The sequence below is a fragment of the Pseudophryne corroboree genome, chromosome 2, assembly GCF_028390025.1.
Source record: "Pseudophryne corroboree isolate aPseCor3 chromosome 2, aPseCor3.hap2, whole genome shotgun sequence".
Taxonomy (NCBI): domain Eukaryota; kingdom Metazoa; phylum Chordata; class Amphibia; order Anura; family Myobatrachidae; genus Pseudophryne; species Pseudophryne corroboree.
In genome coordinates, this window is record NC_086445.1 from 855,405,611 (window position 1) to 855,428,549 (window position 22,939).

A 22,939-nucleotide genomic window follows, 5' to 3' on the forward strand; every position below is an offset into this window, starting at 1 on the left:
AGTGATACATCGGGATCAGACGGGTTTCATCATGGTTAGGAAGTTGGAACATAGTTGTTAACAAACATAGGGCCCTTGCAGTGGTAGACGACTCCCAGTGTACCATGTCAAACACGCCAAGGGCCATACTTTCTTTGGATGCTGAGAAAGCATTTGACATGATGCACTGAGACCACTTACATGATTCCTTGACACGCTTTGGATTCCCCGTGCAATTCATCTCATTCCTCCGCACGTTGTATACTGTCCCGTCTTCTCAAATAATATGTAATGGCTTGCTTTCAGATGGCTTCCTCATACTGAGGGGTACCAGGCAGGGTTGCCCACTTTCGCCCCTCCTATTTGCCATGGCCTTAGAGCCCTTGGCTACTGCTTTGAAGCACTCTCCCTTATATCAGGGGATTTAAATTGGGAATATTGATCTCCGTCTTGCTTTATTCACATACAATATGTTACTGTATTTATCTAACCCTAGTCACTCCATTCCTATAGTGTTTGATATCATAAAACAATTCAGTATGTTCTCAGGATATAAAATCAACATTAACAAATCCGAAATGTTGATCCTTAAAGGCCCACCCCCTTCTCTGCCGCTGAGAGACCAACTGGGTCTAGGCATTAATGTTCCTCACACGACTTCACTTTTGCATAAACTTAATTACACACCGGTGCTACTTGCCTTAATGAAATCACTGGATAATTGGCAAAACCTGCCTCTTTCTCTTCTGGGTAGAGTGGAGGTCATTAGGTCCATGATATTACCAAAACTCACCTATATAATGCAAATGTTGCACTTTACTCTTTCCCTTTCGATTATTATTATTACTGAAGCCACAAAATTGTTTAGGAAGTTTATCTGGAAAACAAAAAAAAAACAGAATTTCGAAGATTAGACTCCAACTACCCAGATGTGAGGGTGGATTGGGTTTTCCAGATCTCTTAAAATATTCCCGAGCACTTCTCTTCCGATTGGTTCATGGAGAGTAGTGTTTTTACAATGGGGGTAATTCCAAGTTGATCGCAGCAGGACATTTTTTAGTAGTTGGGCAAAACCATGTGCACTGCAGGGGAGGCAGATATAACATGTGCAGAGAGAGTTAGATTTGGGTGTGGTGAGTTCAATCTGCAATCTAAATTGCAGTGTAAAAATAAAGCAGCCAGTATTTACCCTGCACAGAAACAAAATAACCCACCCAAATCTAACTCTCTGTGCAAATGTTATATCTGCCCCCCCTCTGCAGTGCATATGGTTTTGCCCAACTGCTAAAAAATGTCCTGCTGCGATCAACTTGGAATCACCCCCAATGTACGATCTAGATTGCACCTTATTTTATCCCTACGCGCCGAGTGCGCTGTTACACACCCCAAAATCCCACCTTCCAGCAAACCTTTACCACCATACTTTTCTCAAAGATACCTATGAAACTTGGTGGACAGTAAATAAAACCCTCCATCGAGACCCGACCTGCTCGGCCTGGTTACTCCTGTGGTTTACCCTATGTTCACACCTAGCTTAGAGAACTCTTTTCTATATAGACTTCAACATAAAAGTCTCAGAAAAGTGACGCAAGTATTTGACCCGGGAGATCTGATACTGTCTTTTCAGATTTTGAAGGACACTTATGATCTCTCCCATCAATACTTCTTCACCTACCTGCAGATCAGACATTACGTTAACTCATTATCTCCATCGAGAGCTGACTCAATAATCTCAAATCCTCTGTCACCTTTGTTTAATTGTTTATCCTGGTCCCGTTTTAAGGCTAGGAATCTTTATAGTTTTCTTATAAAATCTCAGATATTGGTATGTGGCAATCGATCACCCTAATGTGGCAGAAATATATACCTACTTTACCATTGGATAACACACTGTTTAAATATTTTGATAAGATAATGAGAATGGTTAGATCGACTGCATTGCAAGAGGTCCATTTCAAAACCACTTACAGGGCTTACATTTCTCAAAAACAAAGAAGCTTCTATGGGCCTGATGAATCTGGATTATTTTTGAAATGTTGGCACTCATCAGCTACTCTATTTCATAATTTCTGGTCGTGTAGATATGTACAACGTTTCTGGAACAAAATACTTGTATTCATAAATGTATCCTCCCTCACAGTTCCCCTGGACCATGTTCCCCTTCTGTTTGCAGATTTTGATAATTGGCAGATTCCCCAGTCACACTGCCCTTTACTCCTCTTTTTAACAATTCTTGTGACAGTTGCCAAAGAGGTTATCTTACAGTCATGGACCTCCAAATCTTCTCCCACCCTCTCTAAGGTACATGGTTTACTAAGGAAAAACTTTGATCAGTTTTCAACTTTACCAAATGCACAAGAAGGGAGTCCAAAGTTGTTGTTTTTTTAGAAAATAAGGACCGTATATTGCTACTAGACCTTATTCAGAGCAATTGCAAATTGAAACTATGTTTGCATGAGGACTCTTTCCCACTTCTGATGTACCCTATTAATATGCACAGTCAATGTTATATGATTGTAGAGTTCCACTACGCTATAGCAGATTCTCGCCTACCTTGGACCAAGCATGTCTACTGCCCCAATGCTAGATGTTCTTTATTATTACTCAGTCCTTTTTACCCAATTCGATGTTTCTGAGTTGACTATTCAAACAAATACTTCATGTCAGAATATCCCCCAATCCCTCCATATCCCCCTCCCTCACTTCTTTTTTCTTTACTGTTTTTGACTTGTATTATATTGGCTAGTCTGTTGTTGTAATGACTCGCCTTTCTTTAACTGTCACAAGTCACACTTGACTCAGTTTCATGGCTCACAATGTTTTATTAATGTGCGAAATTTCATGATATATGTCATCTCCCATTATTAATGACGTTTGACACATTTGCCTTCTGGAAATTCATCTTATGGTAGTGATTGATTTCTTCCACAGAACTTGCCTTTATATGTACGCATGTACACCTGCTATGTTTTTTTCACAATGTCATTTCCTTTTGTAAAACGTTGAAAATGTTTAATAAATATATATATAAAAAAAAATTAAAAAGGAAGTCCAAGATCGGAGCATTTTGGACCTACTGGAATGGGTCATGTTGGGAGACATCATATTTCATATCTCTCTCCTGCTCCCCTGTCACACTCCCTTTTTGTTTCTCTCTTACACTGTCAATTGTTGCGTCTTCTTTCCCATCCACCCCCTTTTCCATCTTACTTTGTTATTATGGCATGTTGGAAGTGGCATCCAGCAGAGTTATGAGTAAATCTTAACAGTAGGTGCATGATTTGGCTTGCTGTTACCAGATCCTGATAGTGCAGTTGTCTTGTGGGGTGCTGTCACCCTCATGGAGATTGTATGGGGAGTTCTGGACAACCCTCACAGGGGCAGCAAAGCCACCTCCTAGGTGGAATTTATATGATGGAAGGTTGAGTTGGATAACCTGATTTGTTGTTGGGATGCAACTCTCTGTAAGTATGTCGTAAAGTATGAACAAGTTAAAAAAAAAACTCATGTCGACCTTTTGACCTGTCGACCTAGAACATGACGACCTAGAGACCCTGTCGACCTAGAAACCCTGTTTACCTAGTTACCGTCGACCAATAGAGGTCGACTAGATACTGTCGACCTGAGTCTTGTCAATCTAGAGACCGGATACCTACAAAACATGGGGAATTTTTATGCTACATAACAGGCTTCCACAGGAGGCAGCCATGATGTGAAGAACTGTACACTGTATGGTGAACTGTTATTACCAACTCCTGGCAAAACATGCACTGTTCCTCTGCAGGATGTACAGTATAATGTCCAAGTGCATTTATTTTTACCACTGTAAAATTAACCTATGTTTACTAGGGGAGTGAGTTGACAATGATCCCATGGGAGGAAGTCCTCATTTCTTCATTGGACTGAAGAAGGGCTCATTGTGATGATAACCCAACTACAGTATCTAAAACTTCCCAATTTCATTATAAATTAAATTGTTAGATATACATTTATAAGTGGCTTTAAATAAGAAGGAAAAACGACAAACTTTACTGCTTAAAATGTAATATACAGTACATTGCATTTAGTCATTTAATAGAACTACAGTAAAATAATGCAGGAAGAAAGGGTTACAGTACGGCTCTATAGATCGTCATCCAAGCAGAGGCCCAGAAGACAGCACTGCAATACATATGATTTAAAATGTGGAGCCAGTGCCAGGCACAGTAAAGACACAGCTACTGTTACTCTACACAAGGGATGAGGAGCAGACCAGGGACATTACTGAGAAGCCAGCATATGTTGGTCTGTGTTTCTGAATAATGTATTCATATAGAATAGTATTGTGGCATATGGCAATTTGACGTATACTGACATAAATAACCTTCATTTTATGTTAAATGTTCTTTCAAAATATCGTGTGTGTGTGTGTGTGTGTGTGTGTGTGTGTGTGTGTGTGTGTGTGTGTATATATATATATATATATATATAGCTTTCTGTACTATTTACATATTAAGAAAGCAGTGACCTTCACATGCACTCTCACAAAATAGTACATAGAAGAAAAATCAATAAACACTGAAGCAGTAATTTACCAATTTCATGACTGTTGGTATTAAAGTCATATATCACGGTGAGGGTCCATCTTTATTGTCCTGTAATGTTGTACAGCGCTTTAGAAATCCCCTACTTCTTTATGGAGTCAGTTACAAATGCACAAAACTGTATTCAGTAAAGAAAAATTGTACAAAAAGTTACAGATGACTGTTAAACAATAGATGGACATGGCACAATGTACACGATAGGGACGATCATTTAACTCTCAGTTACTGGGCTCTGAGAACAGGGTCATTGTGGCATTGGCACCATATAATTGTCCAGTTAAACACATACTAAGGACCTTACATTCTACCTGCGGGCAGCATAAGTCCACTGTGCAGCACTCAGCTCATTGCTATTGACATAGGGCTTGCAAAAATGGTGCAGTCATCATAATCAGCCCCTTACTGGATAGTGCTGGTGCCCCCTTCTGGCACCCCTTAGGCAGGTAGGTTGGTGACAGGGTAATAACTTTAACTCAGAAATAGATGATGGGGAACTACAAGTCTCATAAAGCCATGCCAGTCTTTGACTGCTTGCACAGGTCGGTGCTTAAAGAACTATTATTACCAGCATGTTCATGTCTGCCACTGACCATCAACTATGATGGAACTCATGGTAACAGAAGAACCAGCATGGTGCTGCAGCCAGGGCTTGCTGGAACATGTAGTTCCTTAATATAATAAACAATCCCCCAAATCCTTCTTTCCTGAAATAGATGGTGTACGGGAAAAATCGTGATTGGCTGTTCACATACAGGATTGATCTCTTAAAGAGGCATATGTATCAAAGCTTGGAGAGAGATAAAGTGGAGAGAGATAGTGTCAACCAGCTCAAAACTGCCTTGTTACAGGGGATAGGTATGTAATACCGCTGCACGTGATGCTGAATGTCAGGATACCGACATCCGCATGCCGTTTGGCAGAATGCCGGCAGGGGGGTGAGCGCAACAAAGCCCCTTGCAGGTTCGGTTGCAAGCTTACCACAGGTTCTATTCTCCCTCTTTGGATGTTGTGGACACCCACAGAGAGGGAATCACCTAGGTCGCCGGTATTCTGACGGTGGTATAGTACCCCCATCGGGATCCCGGCATGGGTATTGAGACAGCTGGGATCCCGACAGGCGGTATGTTAATCGCATACGTTAGAAGCTGTAACTGTGTTTGAAAAATGACAGGAGCTGATTGGTTGATACTTTATCTCTCTCCACTGTATCACTCTCCACACTTTGATACATATCCCCCACAGGGAATTACGTTTATTCATTTGAAACGTGGCTCCTCAAAGAGCAAGTGTTTTTTTTTTTTTAGTTATTTATTTTTATAGTTTTTATTTTGAATAATTTTGGACTACTTCAGATACTGTATGTGCAACAACAATGTATATCTTAAATGGTTCCTTTAGGGCAAACATAGCATTCATTATACAATTTGCAAATTAGTTCATAAAAAACAAATTACATTGCAACCGCTATACCTGATCGATACTAAGGGCCAGATGTACTAAGCCTTGAAAAGTGATAAATATCACGGTGATAAAGTACCAGCCATTCGGCTCCTAACTGTCATTTTTCAAACACAGCCAGTGACATGGTAGTTAGGAGCTGATTGGCTGGCAGTTTATCACTGTGAAATTTATCACTTTTCAGGCTTAGTACATCTCCCCCTAACTCAGTAAACAAACGCATTTTACTTTTTTCAGACTTTCTATATTTTTTTTTTATTTGATAACAGGTAATTTTGTTTTCGTTATAATCAACTGCAAATTACTAAGGGGGTAATTCAGATCTGATCGATGCTGTGCGTTTTTGCACAGCGTACGTTCAGATTCGAACTGCGTATGCATCGGCGCCTAGCAATGGGATGGAGTGAAAAATCCGAATGCACGGCAGATCGCAAGATGATTGACAGGAAGTGGCCATTTGTGGATGGCAACTGACTGTTTTCGGGAGTGTCCGGAAAAACGCAGGCGGGCTCAGGCGCTTTCAGGGAGGGTGTCTGATGTCAGCTCCAGCCCGATCAGCAGGATTCCATTGCAGTAGATGAGTAAGTCCTGGGCTGTGCAGAGACTGCACAAATTGATTTTTGTGCAGCTCTGCAAAAGAAGCGATCGACCTCTTGCACTGCACTTTTCCCCTCCCCCTCTAGGTGGCGACTATCTGATCGCAGGGCAGCAAAAAACGCAGCCCAGCAAACAGATCTGAATTAACCCCTAAGCAGGGCATTTCTACAGGGGAGGGGGACCATGTGCACCTCCGAGTGGGCCCCCTCCTCTGAACGGCGCTGTAGACTCCGGCATTGTGCTGGAGTCTACTGCGCATGTGCAGGTCTCCGGAAACATGGCGCCCGCCATGATCCAGAGACCAATTGGCTGCCGCGCATGCGTGGGGGCCATTTTGTCAACGATTTTTGTCGTGATCGCTGCGCCTGCTGCTGGACTCCAGTAAGGTAAGTGTTTAAATGGGTGCAGTGTGGACCCCTCCTAGACCCAGGGGCCCGTGTGCACCGCACACATTGCACCCATTATAGAAACACCAATGCCCCTAAGCAGGGGTGTATCTAGGGGTCTGAGCGCCCCTGGCAAAGTAAGGAACTGGTGCCCTCCACCTCCCCCACCCAGCGACACAGAGGGGGCAGTTACAGATAGGCTGAGGTCAGGGACACTGAGGGAGAATTACAGGGTGGAGTGCTTACAGGGAGGCTGAGGTCAGGGACACTGAGGGGCAATTACAGGGAGGGTGTTGACAGGGCACATAGGGGGAATTACAGGAGTGTGCGGGCAGGGACACTGAGGGGGAATTACAGGGAGGGTACGGGCAGGGACACTGAGGTGGAATTACAGGAGGGTGTGGGCAGGGACACTGAGATGGAAATACGGGGAGGGTGCAGGCTGGGAGACCGAGGGGGAATTATGAGGAGTTTGCAGGCAGGGACATTGAGGGGGAATTACGGTTAGGGTGCGGATAGAGACACTGAGAGGGAATTACAGGAGGGTGCGGGCAGGAATACTGAGGGGGAATTACAGGGAGGTTGCAGGCGGGGACACTGAGGAGGAATTACAAGGAGGGTGCGGACAGGGATACTGTGATTGAATTTCGAGGAGGGTGCAGGCTGGGAGACTGAGGGGGAATTCCGAGGAGTTTGCAGGCAGAGACATTGAGGGGGAATTACTGTTAGGGTGCGGGTAGGGACACTGAGAGGGAATTACGGGAGGTTGCGGGCAGGGATACTGAGGGGGAATTATGGGAATGGCGTGGGCAGGGACACTGAGAGGGAATTACAGGAGTGTATGGGCAGGGTCACTGAGGGGGCAGTTACAGGGATGGTGCGGGCAGGGACACTGAGGGAGAATTACAGGGAGGGTACAGGCAGGGACACTGAGGTGGAATTACAGTAGGGTGTGGGCAGGGACACCGTGGGGGGAGTCACAGGGAGGCTGAGGTCAGGGACACTAAGGGGGAATTACAGGGAGGGTTCGGGTAGGGAAAATGAGCGGGAGGGGCTACAGGGAGGCTGAGGTCAAGGACACTGAGGGGCAATTACAGGGAGGGTACGGGAAGGGACACTGAGAGGGAATTACAGGAGTGTGCAGGCAGGGGCACTGAGGGGAGAGTCACAGGCAGGCTGAGGTCAGGAACACTGAGGGACAATTACAGGGAGGGTGCAGGCAGGGACACTGAGATGGAATTACGGGGAGGGTGCAGGCTGGGAGACTGAGGGGGAATTACGAGGAGTGTGCAGGCAGGGACACTGAGGGGGAATTACGGTTAGGGTGCGGGTAGGGACACTGAGAGGGAATTACAGGGAAGGTGTGGGCAGGGATACTGAGGGGTAATTATGGGAAGGGTACGGGCAGGGACACAGAGGGAATTACAGGAGTGTGTAGGCAGGGTCACTGAGGGGGCAGTTACAGGGATGGTGCGGGCAGGGACACTGAGGGGGAATTAAAAGGAAGGTGCAGGCAGGGATACCGAGGGGATATATTCACACATACATACAGTTAAAAAACCCTCTCTAGGTGTGATGGCACTACATGTCCCAACAAATCCAGTTGACAAGGTGTGCTGGGACTTGTAGTCACAACACAACTGGACAGGCAGTCACTGGTCTAGATACCTCTCCATACAGAGCTCTTTGTAACCTGTGATCCTTTGCCAGGATAGACCATACAGTGCAGCTACGGTATCGCAGAAAATGCACAGGTTGCTGCATTGCTGACTGGTGCTGATTGTAGTGACTGGTGGTTGGTGACAAACCGTGTGGGATCAATGAGAAGGGGAACGGATGAGGAAGAGGTGGTGCCTCGCCCCTCCCCATACCTGGAAGTGCCCCCGCTCCCCGGCTATATTCCCCATCATTGTGACTGTAGTCAAAGAGAGTGTCAGAGTGCAATACGCTTCTGAGAGTCCGGCAGTGGATGAGCACTGCTAAGGGATGTACTCAGTGAGAACTACTATGTCATTCTACCCCCTAGCGTGGGTGGCACTGCCGGGCGGCCCCCCCCCATCCTGGCCAATAGGAAGATACACCCCTGCCCCTAAGTGAGTGCTCCTAATTTCTGCCTTGCGGGAACCATATGGTGCTCTGCAAAGCCTTACGGTCATTGTTATCTTACACTGAAAACTGCAGGTCAATTTGTTTAGTTATTTTCTAGATTCAGCAAGCTCCGCTGTAGGAGGAAGCCAATTTGGTGTCATACTGATATCATCACTTTTTCTCTTCTGTGGATTTCAGAGTAAATGGGAAGGAAGAAGCAGCTGTTAATCTCATGGGAGCAGGCACTGGAGCTGTGTCATTTATTTTTCTACTTAATATTTTATTTAATGTCCACGAACATTATAGACAGTTTAACCAATTGTTAAATGTGCATCTATTAAATGTAATATACAAGTTTATGCTGTACGGAAAAAGCATTTATAAATATTTCTGTATACCGTAGCTATACTCATAGGACAGTCCATGTATATTGTTAGTTGTAGTCAGGCCATTGCTCCCTGTCTTGTTTAGGTCTGTGTAACTTCTGCTAGCCTTCTACTATAGACATAAAGACCAGAATGTTTGTGTGTCCTGTGTATAATACTTTCCCCACGAATCGCAGATGTTACGTTTATCCCCTGTACAAACTGTACTCTCTTTCACTACATGCACATTGAAAGAAAAGTGATGCAAGCATATGTGCCCATGTAGATTTGTGTTATTCCGCCACTTATGCCTGCCTGCACCTGGATGGGTATGACCGGGCATTCTAACGCAGGCCCTGTACGCAGGCATGTTCCAGGCATTGTGACATATATAATGTTTTTGTGTGTTTAAGCAAATATTTGTTGTTTCTGAGGTTGTTTCTTATGTAAATTTATCAAATGGCTGTAACATGGGTTTAGGAGTAAGTGTCGCATGCCTGGCATATGACACTGGTGCCAGGCTACCCTCTCTTGCAATAGTTGCAGCTTTGCATATACTGTCAGTCAGGCAGAGGCGATCATACAAGTGAGATGCCTTTGCATCTCACTGTGTGCGCACGTGCAGTGCGGCTGCTGTGCGCACGCACACAGCACAGAGCTTCAACCTGCGTTTCCTACCGCTGCAGCGACTAAGTCTGAGTTAGGCCCTTAGATAACTCTTCTGGAAATCAAATAGATCTAAATCCAAGTAATTCAGTGAAAGAGGAAAGAAACAAATAGCATTAATCAGGTCATTTGTTTGCTGGACGCTAATTATAAGACCCCCACTGATTTTACCTAGATTATGGAGGAGAGAACCCGGACAGCATTATGTGACCACCTACTGTATTAAGACTACTCAGCGCAGAACACGTTAGAAATTCATCTGTCTGTAATGTCACTTTTCCAGATAAAACTGACACATCTGAGTATATTTCAGTGGATGTTAGACATATGCACCCTATAGCGTTTACAGTTGTGCTGATAATTAAATGGCAGACTTATCTTTCTCTTTTATTCCAGACAAGTGCCGTGCTGTGTTCTGGAGGTTGCGCTCTCTTGGTTATGAGCTGTCTGCTAGCCATTGTGACCTTGTTTCTACCCACCAGCTTGTGTGAAAGACGGCTATGTACGCTCGCGGGATACATGCAGACAGCAGCAGGTATTTAAAAGGAAAAAAAATCCTCAATGTGAATAACTGTCTCTGTCATAGAGGATTACATTGTTTATTGTTTGCACTTGGCTTTTTATTGTGTGGATAATCCAGTCATTATTTGCTAAATAAACAGAATGTTGGTTTGTTCACACTTGGCACTTTATTCTGACAATAAAACACATGCTGATCTGTGGTATTACCTCATGTATGTTTTCTTTCCATTATCCATATATGTTTTATTTCCATTATTACTACATATCTAGTTTCTTTCCATTGCTACATATATGTTTTCATTCCATTAATTACTGGGCCCTGTTGAATTGAATAAGCAGGAATAGGTTTCCATAATGGGTGTGTGGTATATAAGGTTGCATTGTGCATGAGTGGCTGACAGTCTGAAAATGCATCAGTGGGGGATAACTGAAAGGGATCTGGAGGATTCCTCTCTGGAAGAATCTGAAAAAAGTGTAGCCATATGCTACTATGGGCCAACACCGTCTTCAAATGGTATTTGCGGTCAGGGGCCATGCTCCGGAATGTCTAGCGTTCCAGAGCTTGGTATATCCAGCAGCTTAGTAACCCGCACAAAAACAACTGTATGGGGACTGCTTTGTGGCTGTGGTCCCACCTGCTTAAATCTTGGGGATCCTTAATATTTGTGGGTTCCCCCAAACAGTTATTTTCAGGGAATATCCTGCAAATATTCATCTTCTAATAATTATGTCCCTCAGTGGTGAAGAGGGATACACATATGCTTATTGTGTACTCTTGTCCTAATACTTCATTATCAGCTTTTTATTGTCATTTTATCATGTTTATGTAAAAACACGCAGCTGCTTATAAAACTGTTTCAGGTTGGAAGTTACCTGGTCACTATATTAAGTATTTTCCGTTAACTATTAAACAGATTATATGTACGGTTCTGGCTATGAGTAATAACCTTGTTCCCTTTCATTTACATGGCTCTATTTTCTCATATGACTATGTACTTCGTTGCTTCACTGACGTACCTTCAGTTCAGCACACAGAGATTGGGAGGCCTAAGGAGAGAGACAGGTGCATCTTTCAGGGAAAACATTATCCAACATGGATAGGAGAACGTAAGAAAGGCATGCTTCATGTATGAAGTCAGTATTGATAGATAAGAAATCAGTCAGCGGAAACCAAATGTAGATTGGAACTTTTATTGCTTGCTGCTCATTCTGCTACAATTGGTATAGCACATACACATGCAATGCTGGCCTAGGGTCAGTGGGATGTGAGGGGATGTAATTGGGTAGGATAGCTTATGGAGGTTGGTGGGATCTTATGGAATATGATAAGCTTGCCTCCTAAATACCAGGAGTTATACAAATGCACTGTGTACAGACAAAGCCGAGATAATAGCAGTATGAGTAGAGCAGTCCAACTGTGTAATATGCAAAGATGAGTAGAGGCATTATGTGTAGGGTGTGGGTTTTCCTATTATATCATTAGAAAAATGTAATATGAAATGTGATCATACTTTTATATGGTTATGGCCACGGGATCGTGGCTTTTGCTTTGTGATTTTTGCATTTTCTTTTCCTTAACTGATTTGTTCAATTCCACAAAGTGCCATTTTTAGTTTCTGAATTTCTTACACATCGGGGCTTGTTCACAAATTGAAAGACTACTAGATCTCAAATTTACAATTATGAGATTTGCACCGGTAAGGTCTTATGTCTTTGTTCCTAGTAGGTCAGCAGTAGCTCATCATATTTTATTCCTTTAGTGACCGTCTTTGTCATTAAATGCATTGTCTTGCCTTCTTGCCCCCAGGTCTTTAATCTATAGCAGCCAGTCAATGTACTGTAGGTACCTATCAGAGAAAGCAAGCATAGTCAACAAGCTAGATTAATTAAATCTATGAAAAATAATGGCAGGAAAGGTTCAATAGTGAAAAGAAAGCAATAGTCAGCAATTCATATCACAGAGGGTTATTAGAGAGCAGGCTTGCTGGGGTATGCCTAGAAAGACACCAACCAGACAGGCAAATAATGGTCCCATGCATCTATGGACCCTTATTTCCACCTGCCTTATGGAATGTTTTATGAAGATTCCTTGTTAAATATTCTTCATGAACAGGTTAAAAGGTTACTGTATGTGACCAGGGTTATTATTTAATAAATTAGGAATGGACCAATAAAATCAAGTCCAAATTTAGCTGATAGAAGACATAGACAATTTTTTTTTTTTTTTTTTTGTCAATATCCAAACTCTGAACTTGGATTCGGGTTTCTGAGAGGCATCTGTAAATTGTTATTGTTTTGTGGTAGCATTGACTAAATTAGAACTGACATCTTTCCAAATTTGTGCTGTATAATTAACTTTCAAATTAACATCTGGGACATCATAAGTAGTAGATTAGAACAAGGAAGTTTTGTTGGTTCTTACAATACATACAAAAGAATGGAGAGATGCTTAAGAAGAAGGAGGCAAGTTTTTTTTTTTTTGACAAAATCTGCCCGTCTAAGAACTATATCAAATTTTCCATAGAGTTCTCAGACTGGCCATCTGCTATTTGGTAGCCTTGTTCTTTGATCATGTTTTCAAACAGCACTGTATTCTGTTCCTACTGCCTTTCAGTAGGAGCAAAATGATAAAAACTCAATACAGCATTCACATTTTTTAAGTACATTTTAAATAGTTTTAATCATTAGTTATTTTTTTAACAAGTGGAACTGGAATCCTAAATTTGAGCCAGCTTGCACTCGGCTCCAGAGAGACTGACCTACTAGAACACTAAGGGTACACAGGTAGCTTGTCAGTAGTTGCTTTTTACATTGTTGGATCATTTCTTTTGTCACAGCAATAATAACAAATCAGATTTATCATCTTGATCATGTCTCTCAATAGTAGAAATCCTTCTGGGATCAATCTACTGTTCTCCATGAACTATGCAGAAAGTAATGTTCCTTTACAATGAAATGTCTGATAGTGTTCCCCATAGATCATCAGCTAGTAGTAAGGTTAGTTGTGTGTCTCACTTTTAACAGCCCTCTTTTAATGTGTTCACAAGTACATACTGTAGTTGCACACAGCAAGGTCAATCATTGCAGTACATCATTGTCTGATGGTAGCAGGGTCTGTCACAGGCTTAGGTCAAAGGCAAAATAAGGCCAGGGTTTACAACAAATGACAAATGCACCCAGGCAAGGAATGCCAAACCAATTATGAGCGCTTTTGTGATGCCATTTCGTAACTTCTATAGGCCCACATGAATCAGAACCGGGCCTGTACATGAAAACATCGGGACATGCAAACAGTGCAGACAGGGTGATAAATAAAAGCAATCACGCAGGGCTGGACTGGTCATCATGCACTTGCTTCCCTTGAGAGCAAAAGGAATGGCAAGACCAAATTAAAGCCCCAGTCTGTCCCTGCAGTCAGGAGAACATGGACCTAAGGCGATACCAGCCATATAAGCACTTTACAGGGGTAGAAATATGTGGGTGGCACTTGATATGCCGGCTGTCTGGATCCCAGCCCTCAGCATAACGGTACCGGATTCCCGACAACTATTTTCCCTCTTGGAATGTCCACGACACCCCTGAAGGGAGAATAAATAGCGCGCGCCACCGTGCCCGCAAGGGGCTCTTTTGTGCTCGCCCCGCTGCCGGTATACCGTAGTAGACCCAAAATATATAATACAGTTTTGTCAGAAAGTAAAGTATTACATTCTCACTTGATTAAACATCTTTAGGACAGTATCCTAATTGTGTGTATGATGAATAACAAAAACTGAGACTGCATGTGACATGACTGCCTCAGACCCTCTGTATGAATCCACTAATCCAAACTGTGTATTTTTACAAAGCAAGGCTGCAAAGCTGTCAGTTACCCTTTGCCTACTTTGTTAGAGAGGCACGTGCACCTGCTGTACAGCTGTAAAAGAGATACAGTGTGCTTATCTGTATAAGCTATTATTCAGTTATTTTAGGTACAGTATATCATTCAGCTCAGTTATACTGTACACATCATTTGATATACTGTATACAGTGGTAGTATCAAATAGTGACTACCGTATATACTCGAGTATAAGCCGACTTTTTCAGCACTTTTTTTGTGCTGAAAAAGCCACCTCGGCTTATACTCGAGTCAGTGGCAGTGCAGTGTGACAGGCAGAGCAGTGTGAAGGAGGGACACGGAGCGCACAGCGCGCGCCTCTCCTGTGTCCCTCCTGCATCTCCGGCGGCAGCGGCGGGTCTATTAAAGGAAGTACCCCTTCGTGACCTCTGATCACAAACCGGCACTTCCTTTAATAGACCCGCCACGGCCGCCGGAGATGCAGGAGGGACACAGAAGAGTCGCCCGCTGTGCGCTCCGTGTCCCTCCTTCAGAAGACAGTGCGGGATCGACGGAGGGGTAAGTAACAGGCACTGGGGGAGGGGGCATATGTGGCAGCATGAGGGGCATATGTGGCAGCATGAGGGGCATATCTGGCAGCATGAGGGGCATATTTGACAGCATGAGGGGCATATCTGGCAGCATGAGGGCATATCTGGCACTGTGGGGCATATCTGGCAGCATGAGGGGCATATCTGGCACATCTGGCACTGTGGGGCATATGTGGCAGCATGAGGGGCATATCTGGCAGCATGAGGGCATATCTGGCACATCTGGCACTGTGGGGCATATGTGGCAGCATAAGGGGCATATCTGGCACTGTGGGGCATATTTGGCAGCATGAGGGCATATCTGGCACATCTGGCACTGTGGGGCATATTTGGCAGCATGAGGGCATATCTGGCACTGGGGCATATTTGGCAGCATGAGGGCATATCTGGCACATCAGGCACTGTGGGGCATATCTGGCAGTATGAGGGCATATCTGGCACTGTGGGGGCATATCTGGCAGTATGAGGGCATATCTGGCACTGAGGGCTGTGTACGGCTAGAGCTGCATTTCCCACCCTAGGCTTATACTCGAGTCAATAAGTTTTCCCAGGTTTTTGTGGTAGAATTAGGTGCCTCGGCTTATATTCGGGTCGACTTATACTCGAGTATATACGGTATATGCTTTTAAAACTCTTAAGAGGCAAATTTGGAAAATAAATATGAATTTCAGATTTAGGCAAATACATTTCTTCTTATCTAGGTTACTGACATTGGTCGGTTACTGCCTTCCCTCCAAGGAGCAACACCCCTTCCCCACTTCAAGTTTCCCACTGTTTATTTGCTATTAGAGATGGAAGGGGGGCAGTTTTGGAAAATGAATGATCATTTTAGAACAGGAGATAATTTGGGAATTAAATGGTTTAAAAGATAATCCGTTATTGTGTTTTTCTTTTATTTATTAATTTATCTTCAAGATACTGTATATTTGTATACTGTACAGTATATGTCAATGAGCTAGTGAGAAAAATGAATAACAGTTATGATTTATAGAATGACTGCTATTACTTATAAACCTAATTAAAATTATAGTTGGATTTCGAATTAAACTGAATTGGGCAACGTTATAACTAGCCATCTGCTAGTACCTATAGACAATAACCCCAAAGCAATTCTAATACCACCATTCACCAGGATGTCTTTCCTCCTTAATATATTCTAACTTGGCATTTCCCAGATACTAAGAACTGAATAGTCTGCCAAACCAGTAGAGACTTTGTTTCTTGCTGATATTGGCATTAATTTCCTTCCATTGAATACCAGCAATTGACGAGAAATCTTTGGATGCGAGTGAGGCACTTTTTCTTCAATTAAAAAAATAAGCTTTCTACATTTATAAGAAAGACTAGAGCCCTTGAATATCGACAACTGAAAATTTACTGCCCATTTGTGATCAGACTAATAGTTCAGACTCAACCGTACTTTTGCAAGAAACCATGCACTGGATATTTTGACCTTAAAAGCTCTAACACTGAGTAGCTCTGTAAATTACCATTTCAATTTGGTTAATGAGATAGAAGATTATGGATGAATTGAGGTCATAGTGTGTACGGTACTTCTAGGAAGACATGGAGAGAGCATGCTCAGTTTCACATGCCCTGTTTATTATTCTGTTCATTACATCTAGGAGAAATTTAGGAGTAGAAGTAAAAATATTCTATGTTCTAATAATTAATGTATTTTAGAATGACTGCATTATTATGAGAAAATCCAGTCTAATAATCAGTCTAGTTTGTGAAAATTCAAGTTAGCCCTGGAGAAGAGGATGTGACCACTGATGTTAGAGAACATTGTGTTTGATGGAGTGCATCAACATACTGACAAAAGCAATTGTACCTGTATAATGACCAATCTACATGGGGAAAAAACTGCTGCAAAGAAATATATATTTTGGCAGAGATGTCACAACAAAAGTTTGCAAAACTGTTCACAGTTTATCCCTGTGATAGAAAACATCTTATCTCTGCAATTTAGTATGAAATATCGGTGGAGCAGCTACTGTAAGTGTTTCTGAGTGATATTCAGCTGCTTGCTGATACTTACTGGCAGCAGTAAGATTAGTTATACTGTTTGCTGGGCCAGTGTTGGTGGATTAGGATAAGCATGCATGACCCGACTCGCTGGTTTACACGTGGAGTTGCACCAAAAGCCCTCACTTAGCTTTCATAGCTAATTGACTTTGATTCAGAATACTGTCCAGTATCCAGACCCAGCAGTCTTTGATACAGACTTAGCTGTTTATGACACAGTGTGCAGCCCTATTATTGACTGTGATAGAGACCAAATTGATATTATACATTATGATACAATATGAACCATAAACCAACGTATAGACAATATTGTTAACATAATATAGACTATGTCCCCAAATTCTCACCCTAGATCTCAAGGCTCTCCAAATGGAACTTTGGGCACTGGTGCGACAGCTCATCCCATTACAAAACTCAGTGCTACACCAAAGGAAGCCATTTGTCCATTCAGTCATTTTTTCCCTGTCTACAACCTGACTCAGATGAGAACATTTATAAGACAGATGGCATCGAAATTACGGTCCTGATTGGTTGTCCGACTCCGATCTTCCACCAGCTTAATGCTCAACTGTAGTGCAACCAAGGAAGATCTGAGCCCAGGTACTTTGTACCCACCCTTCACCACTCCTGTACAGCTACATATGCTGCCTGGTCACGTGCAACTCCATTAGCATCGGTAGTTTTTTTTTTGCTGAAAATGCATCTTAGTTGCAATGCAATGCACCTAGGAGTCACCAGGAGACTGTATTGCTTAATTTGATATGTGACACTTGTATATCTGTGTGCATACAAAGCGCTTCGTATACAGATTCAGAGCCTTAGGGGGGTATCCAATTACCTGAGAAGAAACATCGGGCTCGAAAAACATATTTTGCTATTTTTCCCATATTTTTTTTTTTACAGGCTATCCAGTTTGGTCACCTGTAAAAAAAGATACATTATCTCCCAAAAACACACAGGTTCAGTGAAACCTGAGTATTTTCGGTAGAAACAGAGACAAAAATGTGGCTTTTTCCAGGGATTTGATTTCACCTGCCTGAGGCAGGTGAAACTAAATATCTGATAAGCCGCAGCTCGTGCGTGCTAACGGTGCTAATAGTATAGCCCCCGGTGAGACAATTAGCTGCGGTAATTGACACTGGCTAAATGGATACCCCCTTAGTCGCACACAGATATACAAGCGTCATATATCAAATAAATCAGCACAGTCTCCTGGTGTGTTCTAGTCAGATTGTGACTAAGATGCGCTTTCGTAAAAAAAAGTCAGACGCTAGCAGTCTCTTGGGACAAGGCATGCCGATAGGGGCTGCTTGTTACGACTGCAGCAATGATGTGTGGGACACATCCGTATGCAGAAACTTACCCTGGAATAAATAGGAACTACCTTTAGAGTTCTAAAGTACTCTCTACTGAGTTCCAACTGTCTAGAAATAACCAATGACAATGTGTGCTTACAATATGCCAAGAAAAATAATTATTTAAAACAATATCTGATTTTCTTAATGTAAATCAGTAGTATTACAATTACAGGCGGGATGTGATGCCGCCCGAGTTCAGCGATCATGCGGGATGCCGGTCGAACTTGGAGTTTTTTTTAAGGGGGCAATCACTTACAAGGCAAAACCATGATTTGTCAGTGTTTGCCCCTTTAAAAAAACGTCAGAGTTCGGCCAGCATCCAGCACTGCCGCCAATCTCTGACTGCATTACATTCCGCCCTAAATTTGTTTTTTTTTGTTAAGTGCTCACAACTCAATGAGCTCCACTCATGGCCCCATGACACAGCCCATCAGCTCCTAACTAGCATTTATAAAGTACTTTCTATAAAATGATTGGCAGAAACTGATTGGTTGCTATGGGCAACTTCTCCACTTGCTATGGACAACTTCTCCACTTGTCCACACTCTTTAGAAGGCTTGGTGCCTCTCCCACAATACATGCATGTGTCCTGATGGTTACCACAGATCGAAATTGCATGCAGAATGGCTAACATTCAGTGGGTGTTCCTGGGAGGTTACTAGGGCATTTCTAGTCAGAGGCGGGCATGTCACTGGCAGCGATTGTGTTTAAAAACACTGTTGCAACTACACAGGAGGCAATGTACAGATGGTGAAAGTGTACCTGTCATATGGCTGGTGCAATCATCAATGTTGCAACCGATGGTTCGTCTAAATACGTGCATGTGCGAACGGGTACTGCGTATGCAGATCGGCATCAGACTGTCAGTGATTGACCGTCTGATTCCTTTTGGAGGTGGGGAGGGGGTGGCGGTGGACTCCGTTTAACCAAAGTGAGTTGTGTTGCCGCTGTTGTGTGGTAGGGAAGAGGTCAGGATCTCCAGCAGAGGGAGGACATTTCCTGACCTCTAATTAGCATGTTCAGTGACCCCATGGGCCGATGGTGCTGGGAAAGATCCGATACTGCATCCTAAGACTCAGCTCGGATCAGTAATACAGCAGGGGGCATGACGCTTCCTGCTATATTACCATATTAGAGCTATCGCTGCTGCTTCTATTGAAGCTGAAGTGATAGCACCTCCATCCACATCTGAATGAGGGCCATTATCGTTACCATTATTGGGTTGGCCATAAAATGTGTTATGTTTGCTCATTGTACGGTATGTTGCTGTATTCTCCACACATACTGTAAATGTAATGTGACCATTATGAACATTTATGTAGATGATTTGTGTCGCTGTATAATGCAAGGAAAAAAGAATGTTAAAGATTCGCCTTGATACTTGGTTACTTACTGTGAAATGTATGTTTTCCACCTTTTTTTTTTTAACATGTAATATCCAAAATTTTCACTATAGTATAATTTTAGTTACTTGGTGCCTTTTTAGCGTTTTCCCAATTTTAACGGTAGTTATTTTGGTTGCTAAATTACAAGATTTGTCCAGAAAATGTTTAGCTAAAATAAATGCATCTACCTTCTTTAGCATTCAGGAAGCCCTTGATGTTTGTGCTGAAGTCCAGATATAGATGCAGTCCACTCCCAAAGGAAGACACAGGATTTCCTTAAAACAAAGTTCCTCTGTGTTAAGTGATGGGTGAGGTCAGCATTGAGTGACAGACACGTTTAACTGTGATGTTAACTTGTTCACTGCTGAAATGAAAAAATAGCTGACTGTAAGCAACCTTGTACATTAGGCATTGGGAGTATAATTTAAATATGGAAAATGTATTTGAGTGTATTTATTATTTATACTTTTTTTAAGGGTGTAATTCAGAGACATGAAAGATGTTTCACTACACACAATCTTAAACGCCACCAACAGTGACCATGAAATAGATTTGCACAGTTTGATTGTTACTGATTCACTGTTCACAATATATGATTTGTGAAACCTTAAAAAAACAATACAGTATGCAGAGTTAGGAGAAGTACCTAAATTATCTTGCAGAGGCCTATTTATATATATATATATATATATATATATATATATACTGTACTTGTGTATGCACAGTACACATGGTAGAGAATAACGTTTGTAAGCTTCAGTAGGGCAGGAACTGAAGTGAATGACTATATATTGTCTGTAAAGTCCTCTGGGATGTGTGCACTATATAAATAACTCATACTTGTCCATTCTCCCTATATCAGGAGTCTCCCAGCTCATTGAAAAATGGTCAACTTTAATGCACCTTTCTTCCAACCTCCGACCACCCTGAGAAGTGTGCTGGACAATGGGCACTTATGTCACTATTCACTATTAATCACATCACAATCTTGCCTCCGGGAATACCGACAAAAAGTCACAGGGGCACGGCTAAGATGACGTGAAGCTATGAGGACTGCCATGAGATGACAGCTGTGGTTCACATGATCTAAGTGATTGCAAGCTTCTGAAAAAATATGTTTTTAGAGGATGGGCCACAATATTTAAAAGCTTAATAAAGGGGGAGAGGTGGGGGGGTCAGTTTGTATGCTTTATTGCTGCAATTTTGTCTTTTATGGACTTCATTGGCTGCAGCCCATAGAAGCTGGCTAGGGCTGAAAGGCAGGGTGTGGCTTCCTACGAGAAACCATCTCTTTGCTAATCGCAGCCCGGTCTGGCAGTACCAGAGGGAGGAAACACCTCCCAATGGGACTGCCTGTACTGCGGATGACTGGCAGGTAGGGCTTCAATAGATAGTCACTGCAAGACACAGTGTAGCCAGTGCAGTCTCACGGACTGCATCGGGCTCACTGAGCTGAGGAGGTGCTCTCTGGGTTGGCCTACAGCAGATGTGTATGACTAGGGTGCTGGAATGAGGGTATACAGCAGATGAGGGGCTAGGTGGAGGGTGTTCGGTGGAGTGGGGCAGTATTGTGCAGCTTTGCCTATGGCACCTAGAAACGTTGCACTAGCCCTGATGATAGCTTTCTCTAAGCTAAGTTTATCAGAGCTTGTTAAATAGCCCCAAATAGTTTTTTTTCCAATTTTCTATATAAAGTAATCAGGTCAAGTGCAGCCATTTTACCTGGGAGATTATTTACGAGAACCCAGTGTATCTGCCCGTGTTTATAGTATACCCGAAATCTAAAAGGGCAATGATTTTAAAAGCAAAACATGACTAGTAAAATCTTTGCCCTTTTAAATTTCAGGCATAAACACAATCAGAAGCGCCGAGTTTTATACCGTGAAGCTTCATAAATGCATGATAATTCCTATGTACACAGATCAACTAATCAGTTTCCTTATAGGCATGCTGTGGAGACTCCAGAGCCCCCTCATTACTTAGAACAGTATCAACCGCTACACAACACAGCTTTATTTGTAGAACATACAATAGGAGGCAGACAGCTCATTAAATTAAGCTGTGTTCGGAAGCCAGTCTGGCAAGCCTGATAGTGGGCAGGCTGCCTGCCATAGGTTAAATGTCTATTAGCCTTCAGTTGTATTTAAACTGCTTCTAAAGCAAGCCATTCAGCACTGTAAATGTAATTGATGTATATGATGTATATGGTCTTGGTGACTTGCAGAGAGCAATTTATACTGGAAGGACACTGTGATGTGAGTAGACTTCAGAGGTGATATGATAGTTCAATTATCTTAGTGCTTAACCCTTCCAGTGAACTACAGATGAGATATGAAAGTCATGGCGGAATCACCAGTCTAGGGAGGCAGACTCACTTGACAGTGACACTCACAATTCCTGTAAATGCCCAGCTGCTGCTGGATCCTTTCTCACTGTTACACCATAGCAATATTCTCATGATGTGTGAAGAGAAAGTCACCCCTCCCATCTGTTCCTGTATCCTGTGAGCATGTCAGGTACCTGATTATCTGCTTATGCTAAATGGAGCGTGGCTTATAACTGAATTTCATGCCTCCTGAAACAATTGTGTCCCTGTCATTGGCTCATCCATCTGCAGAACATGCAGTGCCCTGAGTACTATAGAGAGATGGAGGAGTCATGTTCATTGGTTACTTCCCGTCTGCAGGCCCTATCGTTTACCAACACACTTATCTAAAGGGAATAGACCCTATTCATAAGTTACGCTTACAGTATACTGCTTTACTGTTTCTCAAAGTATTTCACTCCATTTACTAAAGAAAGAAAGAAATAAAGAAAATTTTCAAGTGCAAATATCGGTATTCACCAGAGATAGGGTTTACTACCTATCTACTAGACCCCAGCCAATGATAACTGCTGTCGGGTACATGTTTCACATCAATCCTCTTATAACCATTGCTATTTAAATGGAATAAAAAATCCTAAATTAACAATATAAATAAAGAAAAAAATTTGTTACAGGTTTTTTTTATTTTCTTCTATTATCTGGAAAGATGCCGAAGTTCACATGTACACAGATTAACAGTAATAATTCTCTGCCCAGCTGTAATGCCAGGGTGT

At 42.5% G+C, this 22,939-nt stretch overlaps 1 protein-coding gene across 1 annotated transcript in view; it reads left to right on the forward strand.

The window, feature by feature from the left end:
• Window positions 1–22,939, forward strand: part of LOC135049867 (LHFPL tetraspan subfamily member 7 protein-like) — a 362,577-nt gene that overhangs the window by 106,734 nt on the left and 232,904 nt on the right. Inside the window, exon 2 of the mRNA XM_063955816.1 lies at window positions 10,519–10,657. Coding sequence (XP_063811886.1) covers window positions 10,519–10,657 — 139 coding nt within the window. The remainder of the gene's footprint in view (window positions 1–10,518; window positions 10,658–22,939) is intronic.